General features: G+C 55.8%; 2 protein-coding genes across 5 annotated transcripts in view; one reads left to right on the top strand and one right to left on the bottom strand.

Annotated features, from left to right (window-relative positions):
* The first annotated feature begins 613 nt into the window (after positions 1 to 613).
* DNASE2 (deoxyribonuclease 2, lysosomal) lies at positions 614 to 3,214 on the top strand. The gene is given in 7 exon segments (XM_060630373.3): positions 614 to 989; positions 1,116 to 1,293; positions 1,383 to 1,461; positions 1,809 to 1,973; positions 2,063 to 2,260; positions 2,665 to 3,005; positions 3,008 to 3,214. Coding segments are annotated over 7 exon segments (1,098 nt in total). The 5' UTR covers positions 614 to 894; the 3' UTR covers positions 3,050 to 3,214.
* A 266-nt stretch (positions 3,215 to 3,480) lies between these two features.
* MAST1 (microtubule associated serine/threonine kinase 1) overlaps positions 3,481 to 19,084 on the bottom strand; it is a 27,525-nt gene continuing 11,921 nt past the window's right edge. For 3 of the 4 annotated variants that reach the window (XM_060630362.3, XM_060630363.3, XM_060630359.3), the window contains 19 exons: positions 17,410 to 17,511; positions 17,186 to 17,318; positions 17,040 to 17,107; positions 13,876 to 13,961; positions 13,578 to 13,786; positions 10,471 to 10,609; positions 10,219 to 10,351; positions 9,917 to 10,082; positions 9,714 to 9,815; positions 9,440 to 9,562; positions 8,863 to 8,972; positions 8,062 to 8,240; positions 7,727 to 7,977; positions 7,188 to 7,394; positions 6,743 to 6,972; positions 6,298 to 6,420; positions 6,043 to 6,179; positions 4,923 to 5,110; positions 3,481 to 4,819 (listed from right to left, as the gene is read on the bottom strand). In XM_060630362.3, coding sequence (XP_060486345.3) covers positions 3,561 to 4,819; positions 4,923 to 5,110; positions 6,043 to 6,179; positions 6,298 to 6,420; positions 6,743 to 6,972; positions 7,188 to 7,394; positions 7,727 to 7,977; positions 8,062 to 8,240; positions 8,863 to 8,972; positions 9,440 to 9,562; positions 9,714 to 9,815; positions 9,917 to 10,082; positions 10,219 to 10,351; positions 10,471 to 10,609; positions 13,578 to 13,786; positions 13,876 to 13,961; positions 17,040 to 17,107; positions 17,186 to 17,318; positions 17,410 to 17,511 — 3,945 coding nt within the window. In that variant the 3' untranslated portion in view covers positions 3,481 to 3,560. The remainder of the gene's footprint in view (positions 4,820 to 4,922; positions 5,111 to 6,042; positions 6,180 to 6,297; positions 6,421 to 6,742; positions 6,973 to 7,187; positions 7,395 to 7,726; positions 7,978 to 8,061; positions 8,241 to 8,862; positions 8,973 to 9,439; positions 9,563 to 9,713; positions 9,816 to 9,916; positions 10,083 to 10,218; positions 10,352 to 10,470; positions 10,610 to 13,577; positions 13,787 to 13,875; positions 13,962 to 17,039; positions 17,108 to 17,185; positions 17,319 to 17,409; positions 17,512 to 19,084) is intronic. The other variant, XM_060630360.3, reaches the window with a different exon arrangement.

Below are 19,084 nucleotides of genomic sequence, written 5' to 3'. Positions count from 1 at the left end.
GTTTTGGGTGCTGGAAGACGGGAGGAAGCTGTATCCTCAGGGGTGACATTGGGGGCCGTACACACCTTCACACCCTCATCTCCTAAACTTCAGCGATCCTTCTTGGCACTGTAGGCTTTGCCGCCCCTCACCACCACACCCCAAGATCAGGCTACATCGCCTTTATCTCCTCCCTTGAGCCCCAGTTATATTCACTGGGACCGTCTCCCGCTGTTTAAGAGCCCCTCGGCCCGGTCCCGGAGTCTCAGCACCCTTCACCCAGACAGGATCCAATGTAATTCTTTGACTAGCTCAGGGGACCCCGGGAGAACATGTGGAATGAAAAGAGAGAGGATCAGGAGCACAAGCGCCCCTTAAAAGAGCAAAGGTCACAAGAGTTGGACCTCAGATTGTAAAGCAAGAGAGGAAAAAATCCAAATTTGCGGCTAACCCAGGAGCCGGGGAAGGAATGGGGTCCTGGCGGAAGAGTGTGGTTTGAGACTAGCCCGAGGAGAAAGAGACGGAGGCGGGGCCTAGCGGAGGGATGTGAGCCATGATTGGCCAGGAGAAGAGTCGGAGGCGGGACTCGGGAAACCACCTGGCCACCGGGGGCGTGGCCTGAGCCGAGGCAGCAGGGGTAGCGTATCTCGGGTTGAGAGCGCCGGAAGCGGGAAGCGGCCAGGGGCGCCTGAGGGGAGTGACCTTCAGAAAGGAAGCACCGCCCCCGGAGCGCCCCTAATTGACTTTCAAATCTCTGCTTCTCATTTGGTGGGCGGAGTCTCCATCCTCCTGAGGTCCTGGCTGGAGTTCCCAGGCTGTTTGGGGAAGTGAAATTTGCCTAGGGACCGGCCCGGCCCAGCTCGTGACCTGGTGCCCCGTGGTCCCAACGCAGATTCCTCGACCCAAGCAATCGCCATGACCACGCTGACCTCGCTGCTTCTGGCCGCGCTGCTGTGGGTCCCTGTAAGGACCCTGACCTGCTACGGGGACTCGGGGCAGCCTGTGGACTGGTACGAGTGCGCAGGCGCCGACCCTCTCCCGGGGTTGGCCTGGGGGTTGCTGCACACCTGGGTGAATGAAGCCTGGAGTTTCCTCTCTTTTCCTCCCTCCATTACTGTCCATTCCTCAACTTCAAGGTTCGTCGTCTACAAGCTGCCGGCCGAGAGCGGGCCCGGGGATGCGGCGCAGAGCGGTCTGCGATACAAGTACATGGATAAGGACTCCGGGGGCTGGCGCGATGGCGCGGGGCCCATCAACAGTTCGGCGGGGGCCGTGGGCCGCAGCCTCCTGCCGCTGTACCGGAACACCAGCCAGGTGAAGGGGCTCCTGGGCTGGACCTGGGATGGGACTCCAGGGCCCGAACTGGGGGAGAAACTTCACGTTGCCCCGTCCATCTCCCCCAGCTCGCCTTCTTGCTATACAACGACCAGCCACCTAACTCCAGTAGGGCTCAGGACTTTTCCAGTCGGGGACACACAAAGGGTGAGGCCCGGATTGGGGCTGGGGAAGAGCTCTGGTTTTCCCATGCATTTTCCCCAACCCCTAACCTAACCCCTAACCCCTGATCTAACCAGAGGGGGGGCGGGGGTCGGTGCTCTGTCAGACTCTGGACCTTTGCTTCCTCATTTTATATTAACATGGTCTTTCTTTTTGACTATGAGAATTGACAGCTGCGGAAAGTGAGCTAGCTCAGCAGTGATCTCCACACTGCCCACATCTTCTCCAGGCCCCCCCCCCAAAAAAAAAAAAAAACTGAGGCTGCTCCTGGTGGTACATGTGTTTGTTGGGATGCCTTAAACAGTCCTCCTGAACCCTATCTTCTGGTTTAGGTGTGCTGCTCCTGGACCAAGAAGGGGGCTTCTGGCTGGTCCACAGCGTTCCTCGCTTCCCTCCACCTGCCTTCTCTGCTGCATACAGCTGGCCTCCCAACGCCCAAATCTATGGGCAGACCCTGCTTTGTGTGTCTTTTCCCCTCACCGAATTCTCGAAGATTGGTGAGTGTGGACAGGGAGGCAAAGTGAATCCCTGATTCCCAGGCCAGAATGTGGAATAGTCCCTCATTTTCTCCACCTTTGCCCTCCAGGCAGACAGCTGACCTACACCTACCCCCTAGTGTACGACCACAAGCTAGATGAGGCCTTCGCTCAGCAAGTCCCCAGCCTGGAGAAGGTGGTCAATGGCCAGCATGTTCTCCGAGGCCCCTGGAACAGCAGTGTAACACTCACATCCAAGGCAGGGGACACCTTCCAGAGCTTTGCCAAATTTGGAAAATTTGGAGATGGTGAGTCCGGAGATGGAGGGTTGCCAAACTCTTTTTCTGCAGAGGGGCTGTCTAGCGTGTCCATGGCTGAGGGCAAGTCAGGAATAGGGACTAGGACTCTTTGGGAGCCACAATCAAATGTTGGTAGACAACCAACAGACCTGGTTCACATATTGGTGTCTGGCTATGTGGTGTGTGATTTAACCAGAGCCTCAGTTTAACCCATATGAGAAATGGGGATACTGATAAAGGATTGTTACAAATGAAGCAATGCACATAAAGCATTTGGTAAGGGCTATAACTTTTAATGTTATAATTCCCTGGGTTTCCAGGAATTGACAACTGAGGAAACTGAGCTCAGAGAGGGGAGATTGGCCCTAGCAATGACCCTGACCCTGTCCATGCCCTTTTTCCGTCCTCCACAGACCTGTACTCTGGCTGGTTGGCAGAAGCCCTTGGCAGTAACCTGCAGGTCCAATTCTGGCAAAACTCTCATGGCATCCTACCCTCCAACTGCTCCAGGGCCCAGCATGTGCTGGATGTGACTCAGATAGCTTTCCCTGGGCCAGCTGGGCCAACCTTCAGTGCCACAGAAGACCACTCCAAGTGGTGTGTAACCCCAGAGGGGCCCTGGGCCTGTGTGGGTGACATGAATCGGAACATCAGAGAGGAGCACCGGGGTGGGGGCACGCTGTGTGCCCGGCTGCCGGCCCTCTGGAAGGCCTTCCAGCCTCTGGTGAAGGCCTGGAAGCCCTGCAGAGAGAACAGAACCTTCTTTCCAGGAAGCCCAGTAGAGCATGTAAGAGCTAAGGCTCAGGAGCCAGTTGGGACCTGAGTCTGAACCCCAGTTCAATGCCTTCCTAACTGTGTGACCTTAATTATGTGCCTTAACCTTTGACTCAGTCTACTCATCTGCAAACTGAGAGTCACAATACCTGACTCAGGACTGTCGAGAAATAAAAAGAAATTGGCGGATGGGGCTGTTAACTTTTTTTTGTCTTCCAGTGGACGCTGGGACTCCAAACCACCCTGCAGCCCTTCTCTCCCTGAAGGTCGGGGGGCAGCTGGCACATAAGTGAGACCCGAAGTGGGACCACAAGGACGGGTCCACCCAAGACTCGCCTCTCCTCTTTTTGGTAACCAGGCCTGGAATTCCGTCCCTCAAGACGCACACAGGCAAGGGGGCTAAAACCCGATGTCTTGCCCCGCCAGGGGAGGTGGGGTGAGCCCCAGAAAGCTCACACAGCACAGACACACTTTATTTATATGTGTACATATGTATACAGGTGGCTGTACAGAGCAGAGCCAGCGGCCCCCTGGGCTACGGGCCCGGAGGCGTGGGGCAGGGCGCACCTTTTTTGGTCAGGCCTGCTGGGGGTATAGCGTCAGCAGGGCACCGGGAGGTCAGCCCCGCCTCAGGCTTGGTGGCTGGGGCCGAGAGGGAAGCGGGTGGAGCTGGGGGCCCTGCACCGCTGGACCCATTCTTTGTGGAGGCTAGGGAGAGGGCCTGGGGATCTGGGGAGAGTTTGGGGGAGGTGGGCTTGGAGCGAGGCCCGCTCAGCGTGGTCCGCTCCTCCACCACCTCCAGCACCCAGCACTCCCGACCCCGGGGGACCTCAGGTGCCGGAGGTGCCAGGGACGTGGATTCCTGCAACCCCTTGGAGTCTGCACCAGGAGGCTGGGGCGTCCCGGCCTTGGCCCCGGGACGCACAGGCTCTACGACAATTGGCACCGGGGGTGTGCCCGCCTCACCCGAACTGCTGCGCCTGCCGGTCTCATGTTCCTGCACCGGGCTCAGCGCGGCCTTTGCCACAGCCCTGGCCACCCCACCCGCTCCATCCTCTGTCTGCACGCTCTGGTGCCGTGTACCGCTGGCATCCCGCTCCAGGGTCCGGCCCCCGGGAGTTGTCGCGCGGGGTGGGGTGCAGGCCTCGGCACCCCCGGGGGACTCCTTCTCCTTACTGGACGCCGGCGGCCTCGGGGCGCCCTCGGGCAGCAGCGGGTCCGCGCCCAAGCTCAGGGGCGACTCCTGGCGGCCCAGGCGACGAACGGCGACCTGCCGGGGTGCGCCAGGACCCTCGACGGGGGGCGTCTCGCCGTCAGATTCAGCGAGGCTATGTAGCGCCAGCTCGCCGTGAAAGTCCTTGCGGAAATCCGGGTGGCCGACCTCTAGGCTGTGTTTGCGCAGTGCGCCCTTCTTGTCCGCGCCCAGCGAGGCTCCCAGCTTCTCCGCCGACTGCACGCGTTTGAGGAGAGGCGAGCGCGGGGGCTCTGCACTCTTGGGGCGCGGGCGCACCACCGGCGGCGACGAGTGCAGCTTCGCAGGGAAGCTCTGCGTCGTGTGCGAGCTGCCCACCGTGTGGCCTGGCAGCGGCGGCGGCGACGCCTGTGTCGGGGACGGCGTGTGCGCCAGCGGCGACAGCGGGATGTTGCCGGCCGACTTGCAGCGCGCAGAGCGGTACTGGCGGTGCAGTTTCGGCGACAGGCCGTGCAGCGTGCTGGGTCGGATGTGGTGCGACGCCGACGACGCCGGCGAGTTGGGCGTGCTCGAGGCCGGCGAGCTGCTCTGGGAGGAGGCGCCTGCGGACGGGCGAGAGGGGCTGGAGCGCGCGGAGGGCACCGCCAGGGCACAGCCCCGCCACCCTTCGCCGCCTGGCCCGCCGCGCGCAGGCGCAGAGCGTACCTAGGTAGGCGGAGTCGGGCGTGGAGCGGTAGCTGTGGGTAGGCGAGCGTGCAGGCAGCCCGTGCGTGGGCGAGCCCGGGAGGCTGTCGCTGGACGAGAGCGACCGATTCAGCGACGACAGCGAGCGGCTAGTGTGCAGCAGGTTTGACTGCTTTGTGATCTTGCGGAAGAGGGAGCTGCGCTTCTTGCTGGGGGACAAAGAGGGGGCCACCTACCCTTCACCAAATTCCGGGACTCCCGGCTTCTCCCACTTCTGGGCCGCACGACCGCCCACCCTTCCTGGCCCCTCCCTTCCCGGCTGCAACCCACCTATCAGAACCAAAAGAACTTTCCTGGCCGCTGGTCCCATTAGGCTCCTCCCGCCTCAGGCTCCACCCATTCCTTCCTGGACGCCCCCACCCCAAGCTAGGAAAACACTCCTCAAGACCAACTTTAAAAAAAACAACAAACAAAAAAAAACCCCAACTTTTTTCTGGCCCGCCCACCTCTCTAGCTCCTCCGTCTCCAGCTACAGTCCACCTGACAGGGGCTGGGAGAAATTCTCCTGACCCAATTTTGTTTAGCTCCTCACTCGAATCCCCCCTCAACGACGCATCCAGGACAAACTCACTGATCGAAACACGACATTCTCCCGGCCCCGCCCACCTCTCCTAGCTCCTCCTACCTAGAAAGGAAGAAATTACCTCCATTGGCCCAGTCTTGCCTAGCGTTCTCATTTCACCTAGAAATCCCTTCTCCCAGCCCTCCCAGCCGTCTAAATACATCCAACAGGTCAGGACCGTCCCCTAGATGGTCTCCTCTTTAGTTGACAAGTGCTGGCGCTGCCCACCTTCCAAGGTTTTCTTCCCAACCTAGAAACCTGGCACAGCTTCCTTCCCTGGCTTCTGCCACTTGCCCAGCTCTTCTTTCTCTGTCCTCTTGTTTTTGCTGCATGGCCTCGACCGGCCACTTTTCCTGGCCACTTCCCTCCTCAGGTCCCCACCACCTCCCACCTTAGCCCCGCCCACTGCACACACACACACACACACACACACACACACACGCGCGCGCGCGCGCGCGCGCCGCGGGTTTCCTCAGCCCGCTGTTTAGAGCCCTGCCCAAGGCATTTGGCCCCACTCACCTCTCCTGGCCCTCCTTGGCAGAGGGCCGCTTGTTCCTCCTAGCCATTTTGGCTTTGTAGCTGCTGCGCCGGGCAGGGCCAATGCGAATGGAGGTATTTTCGAAGGGTGTTGTAGTCACTGCTACCTTATTGCCACTCTGGGGGTTAGAAAGGGGGAAGTGCTCTGCTGGAGGCTGCTCCAGAAGCTCCAGTTCCCCAAGATCTCTTCACCCTTCCCCCACCCTCCGGGCAGGGTGCTCCCTCCCTTGCACTCACCTTAAGGATCAGCTCGACGACCTCAGGATGCACCATGCCGTGCACAGGCTCTCCGTTCACGTGGGTGATGAGGTCACCAGCACAAAGCCCTGCTTCCTGGGCTGGGCCCCCCTCTTCCACGTGCTGGGGACAGGACACCCCGTAGGGGTAGGGTCACAGGATTGGTAACAAAGAAAGCTCCCTGAGCTTCTTGCACCAGGCACCTAGCTCTGCGTGCGCAACAATCCTCGTCACACCTTGTAAAATAGCAATTACTCTCCCCGATTTACAAATGAAGAAACTGAGGCTCAGAAAGGGGAGGGAGAGTACTGGTCACAGAGGAGTCTTACCAGGCTACCCATTTCTACAGTTTGAGCAGTCTCTCATCCCCCGGGGGGGGGGGGGGACTTCTCTCCACCCACCCACCCCTCATCTTGGGACATAGACTCCAAGCACGAGCGCTCACCCAGACAATGTGATGAACACTGTAGACATCTGAGTCACCCATGTAGACGCGAATGGCACGCAGCGTGAAGCCGTACTTCTTGCCAGAGCGTTGGATGGTGATGGGGGAGCGGAGCCCACTGACAGCCGGTGAGTAGTCCCGGCTGGGTGAGGAGTCCCGTGAGGATGGGTTGGAGGAGAGAGATCGTGGGGACATGGGGCTGGCCAGGGGTGAGCTTCCATGGGGGTCCACTGCAGACACAGAGCCAAGGTCAGAGATTGGGGCCGACTCAAGACACATCTCTCCCTGTATCTGCTCCTCCTTCCTCCCAAGTCACAGTCCCGGGGTTCTCATTGGTCCATCCCAGAGCCAATCATTGTGGACAGGGAAAATACAGTGTTTCCATCGGCCTCTCCTGGCACAAATGGAGACAGCCCCTCCCCTGCTATGTGGAACCCAAGGTCACCTGCAGGAATCATGACGGACAAAGCAGTGGCCGAAGCTGACTTGATGACTTTGCCCCCAGTTCGAGAAGGCCTCTTCTCCACTGCGGGGTCTCCTGACAGCTGCTGGTGCCGCGCCCGGCGCAGAACCAGGTCATTGGTGGCCCTAGGGCCTGATGAGTCCCCATCCTTCGAGGGTGGGCAGAGGTCACCTGGGCGTGGGCGGTCAGCTGCAACAGAACAAGTGGGTTAGGGGCCAGTCCGAGGCCACGGACTTCTGCGAGCTGTTCCCTCTGCCTGGAATGCTCTTCCCCTTCTCTCTCTTACTTGTGAGTTTCATGAAAGCAGGTGACATACCCATTTAGCACAGCTCCTGATACACAGAAGCGCTCAAATACATTTGTGGACTGAGAATGGAACACGAGGTGTTCCCCATGTTGATGAGAATCCCAGGCTGGAGTGTGAAGAGTGGGTGAGATCTTGTATAAACAGCACCACGCTCACTGAATGCTCAATATACGGTCACTGGGGAACTGGGGAAGGCGGCGAAGGGGACACTCACTGGCCTCGGGGTCCCCAGCGCTGGGGGTGCCGTCCCCATGAACCGCCTCTTTGGCGGCTCGCGCATCCAGCGAGCCTGGGGGGTCGGAGCTGGGCCGGGGAGGCCTGCGCATCCGGGCCTCATCCTCGTCCTCTTGAGGGGCGCTGAAGCGGCTGGGCTCTAACAATGCAGAGAAACGGCGGCGCGCGCCCAGCGGGGGACTGGCCTCCCCTTCTAGGAAGCTGGCCTCAGAAGCCGAGAAACGCTTGCTGCTGGAAGGGGTGGGGGTGGGGGGGTGTCAGAGGAGACACGCCCCTTTGGGCCCCGTCCCCAAACCCATTCCGGTCCCTGCTCACATCTCCGGGGAGCCCCCTCTCCAGGTCTTCTCGCGCAGGGTCAGGCCTCCCAGGCCCTCCCGCTTGCCGGCCGCCTTGTCCTCTGGGCCCTTAGCGCTGGGCTCCCGCTTGCCGGGCCCCGCTGCCGCCACGGGGGTCTTGGGCTCGTGCTGCGACAGTTGCTCCATACTGCTATACACCTGGAAGGGCAGACGCTGGGTGGTGGGAGGCAGGTCCGGCCCGGCCCCAGGTCCCGCCTCCGCTCTCGGGCCAATGCGCTTCCCGCTGCCGGACCCGCCCAAACTACGCTGCACCTGCCCACGGCCGGGCTCCGCCCAGTTCTGGGAAGTACCCCGGCCACCTACAACTCAATTCAGGCCCCGCTCCACGGTTAGGCCCTGACCCGCCCGTGCCCTCAAGAATCTGTTCTTGCCCCACCTTCCTAGGCTTCCCACAATTATGTCTAGTCTCGTCCAGGCGAGGCCTGCACCCCCTTCCGCTCTTTCCCCAGGCGAGATCTTGCCCAGCCTTGCCCCCGCCCCCACTGCGCATCCTCCCAGGCCCCAGGTCCTGACCCCGCCCCATTCAGAACTAGCCCAGCCCCACCGCGGGCTTCCTTTCTACAACTGTCCGGGTTCCCGTTAGATTCCACTGGAGGCCACGGGGGCAGTCCCAAGACCCCCATGCTGCCGCCCCCGAAAGCCTTATCGCTCCCGGATCTCTTACCCCCTCAGTGGCTTCCCCGGCTCGAGACCTGGGTCCCCACCACCATTGGCCCCGGCCCCCCGGGTCTCACCCACCCCTAGCCCAGCCTCGGCCCACCTTGCTGAAGCGCGGCGAGCAAGAGGAGAACTGGCGTATTTCCACGGGCTCCTCTTCTGTGGTGTCGTCCTCATCATAGGAATTCACGTGATGATACCTGTCTGAGCGGGCTGAGGATTGGGGGGTGGGCCATAACCGCAGGCAAGGGTCCACTCCTCAGATCAGACACAACCCCCACACCCCGCCGGAACAGGCCTGCAGGCCTCTGCCCCACTCCCCGGTCGGACTCGGGCCCCTCCCCCAAGCTGGGGCCCAGCCCCACTCGCAGAGGCTCCAGAGAAGCCACACCTCCAGATCCCACCTTCAACCCCGGGCCCTACCTCATCCTGGGTCCTAGCACCGCCCACTGGACCGGGCCAACTTGAGAACTCCTCCCACTCCAGGACCCATCCCTACCCCGGCCTCTTTTCTTACCCTCTTCTCAGGCTGAGCCCCACCTCTACGCCAGGCCAAGCCTCCCAGCAATGCACACCCCCACCACAACCTCAGCCCTCTCGTCTGGGAGGTCCTCCAGCCGGCTGGGGTCCCCGCCAGGGCGCTCTCACCTCACCGGATCCCGCCCCCTGTCCCTGCTCACTGTCGAAGTAGCTGGTGTCATCCTCGGACTCCAGGTGCGGGATGAACTCGGCCTTCTGCCTCAGCAGTCCTGTCCAGTCCAGGTCTCGAAAGAAACTGTGCTGCTTCACCTCAAAGGCACCACCTGGGGAGGGAGCAGGTGGAGTGGGGAGGGGAGGCGGTCCCGGAGGGGCTGAAGGCCAGCCCAGCAGACAGCCCCAGACCGCGGCCCTGGGAGTCCTGCTCTCTGACAGCGGCCCCCCGCCCTCAGTTTCTCTGAAAAGCAGACCCCTCACCTGCCCCAAGCCGGACCAAGGGGTTGGTCTGCAGGAGACTGGATATCAGGAGCTGGGCATCCGAGGGCAGGGCCTCGTCCCCCTCTGGCCACAGGATGTCATCTGCAGAAAAGGCAGGCCTGGGGGTCACTTTTTGGAGTCTACGAGGCCTTGGGGTGGCCCATGACCCCACGCCCCCTCCTGCCCACCACGGAGGCACGCACCGCTGATGACCTGTCCGAAGAGTTCTTCGGGCGTGTCTCCAAAGAAGGGTACGCAGCCCACCAGGAACTCATAGAGAATGATGCCCATGGCCCACCAGTCCACCGGCTTGCCGTAGCCCTGGCGCAGGATGACCTCGGGTGCGATGTACTCTGGGGTCCCACACACCTGGGGGCAGGCCGTCAGCCTGCGCCCTGGCCGCAGGAGGGGCCTCGAGGGAGAGCCGAGCCCCCCACCAGGCCCTGGGCCCCGCGGTTCTGTCGGGTCACTCCACCCACGGTGACCCCCATGCCCGCACACACACCTGTTTGTCCAGGAACTCCCGGGCGTCCTTCTCAATGTGGCCTTCATACAGGTTGGTGGTGAGGCTCATAAGCCCCATCTTGGAGAGGCCAAAATCCGTGAGCTTGATGTGCCCCATAGAGGTGATGAGTAGGCTGCAATGGGTGGGGGGAGGGGAGGGTCTCAGAAGTGAGGCCCAGGTCCACTCCTGGCCCTCCCATGCCGCGGCTTCCCGATCAGCAGGGAGGCAGTGATGGGAAGGGCCAAGGCTCACTTGTCAGGCTTGAGGTCACGGTGAACGATGCCGTAGTTGTGCAAATACTCCAGAGCCAGCACCGTCTCGGCAAAGTACATGCGCGCCATCTCCACAGGCAGCGCCCCGATGTTCTTCAGCAGGGTGGCGCAGTCCCCCCCTGTGGGGGAAGGAGTTGGCCCGTGTGAAGAGCGAGGCACCCTCAGCCTAGAGCTGAGCCCTCAACACGCACCGTAACATCGAGTCCTCACCTCACATGGCTCCCATTTCACAGCTAAGGAAGACTGAGGCTCAGAGAGGGGCCTCCCTCTCCCCGGATCACATGGGGAGTGCCCTCTACCAGGCTTCTCTCCTCCTCTTAGCCATCCTCCAAAGTTAATATGATCAGCTGATTTCACAGGGGAGGGGACTGAAACTCAGAGAGAGGTTGGGTCGCGCAAGGAGTCGATGCTGGAGGATAGATCTGGCCAGTACAAAAGCCTGACTTGTTTTTTCCCCTAAGATTTTAAGTAATTTCCACACCCAACATGGATGGGGCTCGAACTCATGACTCCAAGATCAAAGGTCACATACTCTTCCAACTGAGCCAGCCAGGCACCCCAAGCCTGCCTGCTTATTGACTGAATCTGGAAGCATATGGCTCTTGATCTCCTGGAGTCTGAATCTTGATGGTCTGGGGCCTTAAAATGTAGATTCCTGGCCCCCACCCGATTGACTGTAAACAGCATTCGTGTTTTGGTCTCCTAAGATCCGTTCCTCCTTCCTGTTACAAAGGCTGGGGTTTCTTCCAGGCGCAGCAGCCAGACCAGCATGTAACCCAAGTTGCTTCAGTGAGTCAGTCCCCGACTGACTTTCCCTTCTATTTTCACAAAGATTGCTGATCTCATAGAATGTAAACTGGGATCGGCTGGATAGCAACTCTGCTACATCAGAGCCTGTCTAGAGGGAAGCTACACATGGAAGAACAGGGTCAAGAGACGAAGAGATTCCTGATGACATAGTTTGAGCACCCAGATACAGCCATTCCTGAAGGTGGCATGATTTTTTTTTTAATCACAAGTCAACAACTTCCTTCCTTCCTTCCTTCCTTCCTTCCTTCCTTCCTTCCTTCCAGCTTGAGCCAGGTTTAGCTGGGTGTCAGAAACTGACAAATCAGACTCCCTGAGGGTGGGGCCCAGGAATCTGCATTTGGCCACAACCTCAGGGAATCCTGACACACACTGATGCTGAGAACCAAGTGGAATGACTTCCAAATGAGACTTCGGGGCCGGGCCACACTCAGGGGGCGCAGGACCTTAAACTTGTGCGGTCACCTCCATCTTGGTCTCCTTGCCTCTGCCCTCACTGCAGCAGCTGAATGGATATTTTAAAACATAAATCAGATCACATCCACTCTGTTTAAGACCTCACGGCCAATGTCTGCTGCACCTGGAATGAAATCCAATGCCATTCGGGGCTCTGCAAGGCCCTGCATGCCCAGCCCCGTCACCTGCCGATCTCCCCCGCCCCGCCCCGCCCCGCCCCGCCCGTCTCCCCGTGGCTTTGCTCACTTGGCTCCAGCTTCCCTGGCCTCCTCACCGCTCCTCCAAATCCAGACACCTTCTCACTTAAGAGCCTTTGTGCTCGGGTTTCCTCTTCCAGGCCCCTGCCTCTTTGAGCCTCATGGTCCCTGATGGCATCCTCGCTATATGAAATCACCTGGCCTCCTCTGTCTTGTTTTGCTTGTTTATTGCCTGTCTGCACAGACCAGAATGTAACCTCCATGGGGGGAGAGGTGTGCCTGTCTGGGTCCCAACTGCCACCAGCGCCTAGTGCGGCCTGTGGCATGAGGAAAACGAAGAGGGGACATCTGTTGGGTGAACGGATGGTTGACTGAGGCTTGGGGGCAGCATAGAGACCCTGCGTGTCCCAATAACCACAGGATGTGTGTTTCGGGCAATGGATGAATTAATATTTGGGTGAATATAGGCATGGATAGGTGGATAAGCAGGTGAAAAAATACACTGGTGGCTGGCTGGACAGAGAGTAAACAGATGGGTGGATACATGGATGGATAAATTGTGGAAGAACAGAAGGAGAGAGCCAGGTAGGATAAGGGGGCTGCTAGAATGCAGTTGTGGATGGATCGATAAAAATATGGACAGCAAATGGGTGTATGGACGATGAAATAGGTGCATAAATATTGGTGGATAAATGAGTGTCGGATAATGGTGGGTGAATAAGTGGATGGGTGAATGAATGGCTCGATGTATAAAAAGACGGATGCATGAAAATAGATGTGCAAGGCAAAGAGGGAACCCCAGTATAAACTGGGGACTTCAGTTAATAATCACGTATCCACGTTGGTTCAATTGTAACAAATGCGCCACAGGAAGACAACGGGTAAATCGTAGAGGAAACTGGGAGGAAAGGGGGTTATCTGGGAACTCGATGTACTTTCCAGTCAGTTTTTCTGTAAACCTAATATTCTCTAAAACATGAGCTCTGATAATTTTTTAAAATAGATGTAATGGATAACAGATGTATGGATGGGCAAACGGAGGGATAATCAAATGGGTGTATGAATGGGATGGACAGATGGATGGATGGATGGACGGACGGACGGACGGACGGACGGACGGACGGATGGACGGACGGATGGACGGACGGATGGACGGACGGATGGACGGATGGATGGATGGACGGATGGACGGATGGATGGACGGATGGATGGACGGATGGATGGACGGATGGATGGACGGATGGACGGACGGATGGATGGATGGATGGACGGATGGATGGACAGATGGATGGATGGATGGATGGATGGACGGATGGATGGATGGATGGATGGATGGACGGATGGATGGATGGATAGACAGATGGATGACGGATGGGTGGGTGGTGGATGGGCAATTGGATGGATGTACTTATACTGAATGAAACCAAAGCAGATAGATAGACAAACCAATATGCGGCTAGATACAAATAAACAGATGAGATGGATAATCAATGGCTGGATAGATAAATAGGTGGATAAACATACAAGTGGAGAGTCAATTAGGTAACTGAGGCTCAGACAGGCCACCGAGCAACCATGACCAGCGTGCATCCCCCCATCTTCCCTGCAGTCCCACGGGCAGCCACACCTTCCACGTATTCCATGACCATGCAGAGGTGGCGCCGGGTCTCAAAGGAGCAGAACATGCCGACCACAAAGGGGTTCTCGGCGAAGGTGAGTATATCCCGCTCCACAAAGGCCTGCTGGATCTGGTTGCGCAAGATCAGGTTCTGTTTGTTTATCTTCTTCATCGCGAAGCGCTGCCTCGTCTCTCGGTGCCGCACCAGGTAGACAGCGCTGCAGGGGGAGAGAGCGAGGACCGGCCATCACCTCCGAGACACCCGGCCTCCGCCACCCTCCCCCCGCCAGAGCCCCGGGTGGCTCACCCGTAGGCACCATTGCTTATGAGCTTGATGGTCTCGAAGTCATTCTCTCCGGGTGGTTTCTTAGCCTTGGTGGTGGCGCTGCGGCCCTGCAGGGGAAAAAGGGAGACCACCACCACCATCATCACAAGACTAGAACTCTTATCCCATTTTACACATGAGGAATCTGCGGCACAGGGAGGGGGTGGATGGATCCTTCGTCAAGTGCCACAGTGAAGGAGTAACAAAGTCAGGCCTGGAACCTGATACTGACTCTGAAGCTATATTCCTAACTTTTTTCCACTAGGAAAGAAGCCTACGAAATGATCACCTTCCTATACAAAAAGCTACCAGAAATCAATAACAAAAAGCCCACCAATGGAAGAGAAAATACAGACAAGATATGTGAACTACAATCAGAGCTTGTAACCATATGAAAAGATGCTGAACCTCACATAGAGTGGCTGAAGAGCAAATCAAAACTACCCCAAGATACAGTTTTTCACCTGGCAGACTGGCCAAAAGGATCCAAAAAGCTGACACACTCTGGGTGAAGCTGTGTTGGAACAGGTACTTTTATACCTTCCTATCGGGTGTGTAAAATGGTACAACCTCCATGCAAGGTACTCTGGCATATAAAAAGAAGTGCGCGTTCCCTTTGATCCAGTAATTTCATTTTCGAGTTATTGCTACAGATATGCATGTGAAAAATTACATATGCATCACCTCGCTCATTGCAAGATTGGAAGCGACCCATATGTTCATCTTTAGGAAACTGGTTAAACACATGAGAGGCATCTGCGTAAAGGAATACTGTGCCACTGTTAAACAGCAAGGAATCGCTCAGTACACTGATCCAGTATTTTATTAAGTGGGGGAAAAAAGCAAGGAGCAAAATGTGCTGTAAGTTTTTTGGCAAAATGGAGCTATCTAATCGTATTTAGGGGGTGCTCAGTAGCACATATACTAATATTTGGGGGGGATATAGGTCAATGGGGGGACAAGAGTGGGTGTAAGATATTTCTCTGTACACGTTTTGTGAAAATTATGCTTATTTTTCTTTGGGACAAAGAGATTTATCCCATAAGTATTTCACAAAAATGTGTGATATGAAAATGTTAGATTTGTATGCTCCTAAGAACGTAGTCTAAAAACATCTGACCCAAAACTTGACAGAATTACAGGAAGAAATTGCTCAAAACAAGGATTTCACACATATTTCTCAGAAATGATTAGATTAACCAGGCAAAAAAAAAAAAAAAAGAAGAAGAAGAAGAAAGAATAGGGACGTGGAAGATTTGAATCACTCAATTGACAAGTTTGATTGAATGAAATAGGTAGAATCCTACAAACAACAATTAAAGATAAATACCTTTTTAGAGTTTTAGAGTTTTGAGTGATGTCATTCCATTACCTATTCAAAAAATTAAACAAATGGCACGCATAGTGAGATTCTGTTCAATATATAGATAAAGGAAAGATGTGCGTGTGTGATGTGTGTGAATTCATAGACACAACTTGAAACAAAGGTTACGAATTCAAATGCCTTAAGGGGCCAGGCGGGGGGGGGGGGGCGGGCGGTGGGGGGCACCATGCATGACTGGGGGGCCAAGTGCCCCATATCCTAGGGGCAAGCGCCCCCACTTAGAGCCAGCTGGCTCCACCACGGTGTTATCAGAACTTCCAATTTTTCAAAAGAAGGCCCAAACCCAGATTGTGAGTCAAGATCTTCTCATCTCTAGATTTTGCTGCAATTTGAAAAAACAAAAACAAACAAACAAACAAACAAAGCACTGCAGAGTTCAGAGAAAGCACATGTGCGGCCACCAGAGCTGGCAGTCTCACAGAAGGAACATCTGTCAAAGCGTGGCTGGCTTAGAGGTGGGACCACGGCAGTTTTCACTATGTTAAGTGGCTAATGCAGAGACGTCCAACCGACCCAAAACCCCACGCGGGGTTCCTCACGATCCACATGACCAGCAATTCTGCTCCTGGCTGTGCACCCAAAAGGACCCAAACGGTTATACACACATGTCCGTGGCAGCACTTTCACTTTCAGGCAGCAGCCAAAAGAGGGAACAACCCCAACGACCATCAAGAGACAAAGGATAAACAAATGCAGAAGACCCATCCAATGGAATACGATTCAGCCATAAAAAGGAACCAAGCGCTGATTCATGTCACCACATGGATAAACCTTGAAAACATTACCCCGGGCACAAAAGGCCACAGAGTGAAAGTAAACCTATATGGAATATCCAGAAATATATATGAAATACACATTGAGGCCAACTATGAAATTTACATGAAATATCCAGAATGGGCAAATCTGTAGTGTCCCAATTCAGAGGTTGCCAGGAGGGTCGGGGGGAGGGGTGGGCAGGGAGAGTGGGAAGTAACTGCTAGAAGTGAGGGTTAGGGTTATACCTTATTGTGAATATACTAAAACCCACTGAATTGTTCATTTTAAAATGAATGCTTAAGGGGCGCCTGGGTGGCTCAGTCGGTTAAGCATCCGACTTCAGCTCGGGTCATGATCTCGCGATCCCTGAGTTCAAGCCCCGCGTCGGGCTCTGGGCTGACGGCTCAGAGCCTGGAGCCTGCTTCCGATTCTGTGTCTCCCTCTCTCTCTGCCCCTCCCCCATTCATGCTCTGTCTCTGTCTCAAAAATAAATAAACATTAAAAAAAATTTACAAAAGGGGCGCCTGGGTGGCTCAGTCGGTTAAGCGGCCGACTTCGGCTCAGGTCATGATCTCACGGTCCGTGAGTTCAAGCCCCGCATCGGGCCCTGTGCTTACAGCTCGGAGCCTGGAGCCTGTTTCGGATTCTGTGTCTCCCTCTCTCTGACCCTCCCCCATTCATGCTCTGTCTCTCTCTGTCTCAAAAATAAACGTTGAAAAAAAAATTAAAAAAAAAAAATTTACAAAAATGAATAAAATAAAATGAATGCTTAAAATGGTACGTTTTAAGTACCATGGGTACATGGTTGGATTATGTATATTTTACCATGAAAAGAGAAAAGGCCCACGGAGGAATGGCGATGGTTAACCCAGTTCACAGATGGGGAAACTGAGGCTCGGACCAGGGACCAAGAGATCCACCCAGCCTGAGGACACAGGGCCAGGAGGTGAGCCCTGGCCTGTCCTGCCGAAACCAGAGTGCTGACCGCTGGCCCTCTTGGCCTTACCTCAGAGAGGTCATCCTGCTCCGGTGTATTGGAACCACCGCTGTCCTGTTCCTCCAGGTGTACCACGTCTAGGAAGGGGCTGAGTGTGAGCGGAGGCTGGGGTCCTGGTGGGTTCACCCCAGCCCCCTGCACCCACCAGCCAGCACCTGGAAAGGGGTCACGGGTGAGGCCCAGCTGGCGGATGATGTAGCGGGGGATGTCAGTCTTGACAAGGTGGCCTTCCTTGGCGTGGCCCTCCGCCGCCTCCAGCAAATGGTAGAACTCCTCGGGGTTGAATTCCTGGGGCAGGGCAGCAGCAGGCTCAGGGTGGGCTCCAACCCTCCCCCAACCCCTACCCGCTCCCCTCCACCACCACGTCCAGTCCCCTCACCAGGCACTCCAGCAGCCTCGCGGGGCGCGAGATGATGATGAGGAGCTTCTTGACCAGCTGGGTGACGAAGGCAACCTCCATGCTCTCTGAGCGTTCATAGGCCTGGGGCGGCGGGCACAGTGGGGGTAGCTTTCACGGGTGCCCCGGCTTCGGCCAGGCCCCTCTCCCCACCCCACTGGGTACACACTGTTGCTGTTGTCCCATTTTACAGGTGAGAAAACTGAGGCTCAGGCCACACGGTAAAAAAATGATAATGATGGTAGCCAATGTTGTCCTAAAACCTTCTCTCATTCATCTTCAAAACAGCCTATGCTCCAGGCCAAGTTAGAATCCCTCCACCCCGGGCATGCTTTCCCCTCCGGTCCCTGTGTGGCTACCTGATCCGTGTCTAAAGTCGCACCCCACCTCCTGGCTGTGCCCTCAATCCTCATTAATGACCGTACTCTGCTTTTCCTGTTTTCTATCCCATGAATCCCCTTCTACCAGGCCACATGTTAATTTCTCTATTGTGTCTATCAAGGCCAAGACTAGGGTGAGGCAATGAGGCACCTCACCCTGAAGCCAAAAATCTCAGTCTTCAAGGTAACTAAGATTTTAATGCAGGATGTGAAAAAAGCATGCAAAAAAAAAAAAAAATCCATGATAAGCAAAATAACAAAATTTAAGGGAGGATAGGATCTGTTAGGGTTGTCCTGAGCCACACTGGAGCTTGAAGCAAAAGGGAGGAAGTGTGTGGGAATCTGTACATGTTTTCTCAGTGATTAACAGCTTTAATAAAAATATTGTTGGGGCGCCTGGGTGGCTCAGTCGGTTAAGCGTCCGACTTCGGCTCAGGTCATGACCTCATGGTCCGTGGGCTCGAGCCCCGCGTCGGGCTCTGTGCTGACAGCTCAGAACCTGGAGCCTGTTTCGGATTCTGTGTCTCCCTCTCTCTCTGACCCTCCCCCATTCATGCTCTGTCTCTCTCTGTCTCAAAAATAAATAAAACGTTAAAAAAAATTTAAAAAAATATTGTTGATGATTAAAACCAGAAAAGTAAAATTCTAACAAATTCTGGTTTGATTATAAATAAAATACTCGAAATAATGTTAAGTTTTAATATACCCACTTTTCAATTTTTCCAATAATTACTTTAATATCCTGAGGGGGGGGGGGAGATTAAATACTTGTCTCATCCCAGTCCCAGCCCTGATGCTTTTCATCTTCTGACTCTCCTTATTAGAATGTCAGCTTCCTGAGGGCAGGGACTTTTGTTTGTTTTATTTCCAGGGAATTCTCCAGCTTCTAGGCCAGTGGGAGGCCTGGAACAGATGCTTAATAAATATTTGTGGAATTAATGAATGAGCAAATTCCCTTTTTATAGCAGAAGGACTGAGGCACAGAGAAGATAAGTGACTTGGCAAAGTCTCCACAGTAAGTGATGAGCTGGATGTGAATCTGGGCCGTTTGGTCTGTGCTCTCAATTCCTACGAATCTAGTGGCAGAATCCAGACTCAAACCAGATCTGATGATGAATCCCATAAGTCAACATACTGCCCTTTAGGTCGGAGTGGGCGCCTAGAGCCCAAAGCCCTGTATTCTGGTCTTTGTGCCCTTATCCAACATCATTCCCTGAAGACAGTACAGTCACTTGGCTTCTGTGCTCCCAGAATTTCCCAGATTGCTTTCTCACCTC

Source organism: Panthera onca, chromosome A2 (assembly GCF_046562875.1).
Source record: "Panthera onca isolate mPanOnc1 chromosome A2, mPanOnc1 haplotype 2, whole genome shotgun sequence".
In the NCBI taxonomy this organism is placed as follows: Eukaryota; Metazoa; Chordata; class Mammalia; order Carnivora; family Felidae; genus Panthera; species Panthera onca.
Note: the sequence above shows the minus strand (reverse complement) of the source record. Positions and strands in the feature narration are given on the sequence as shown.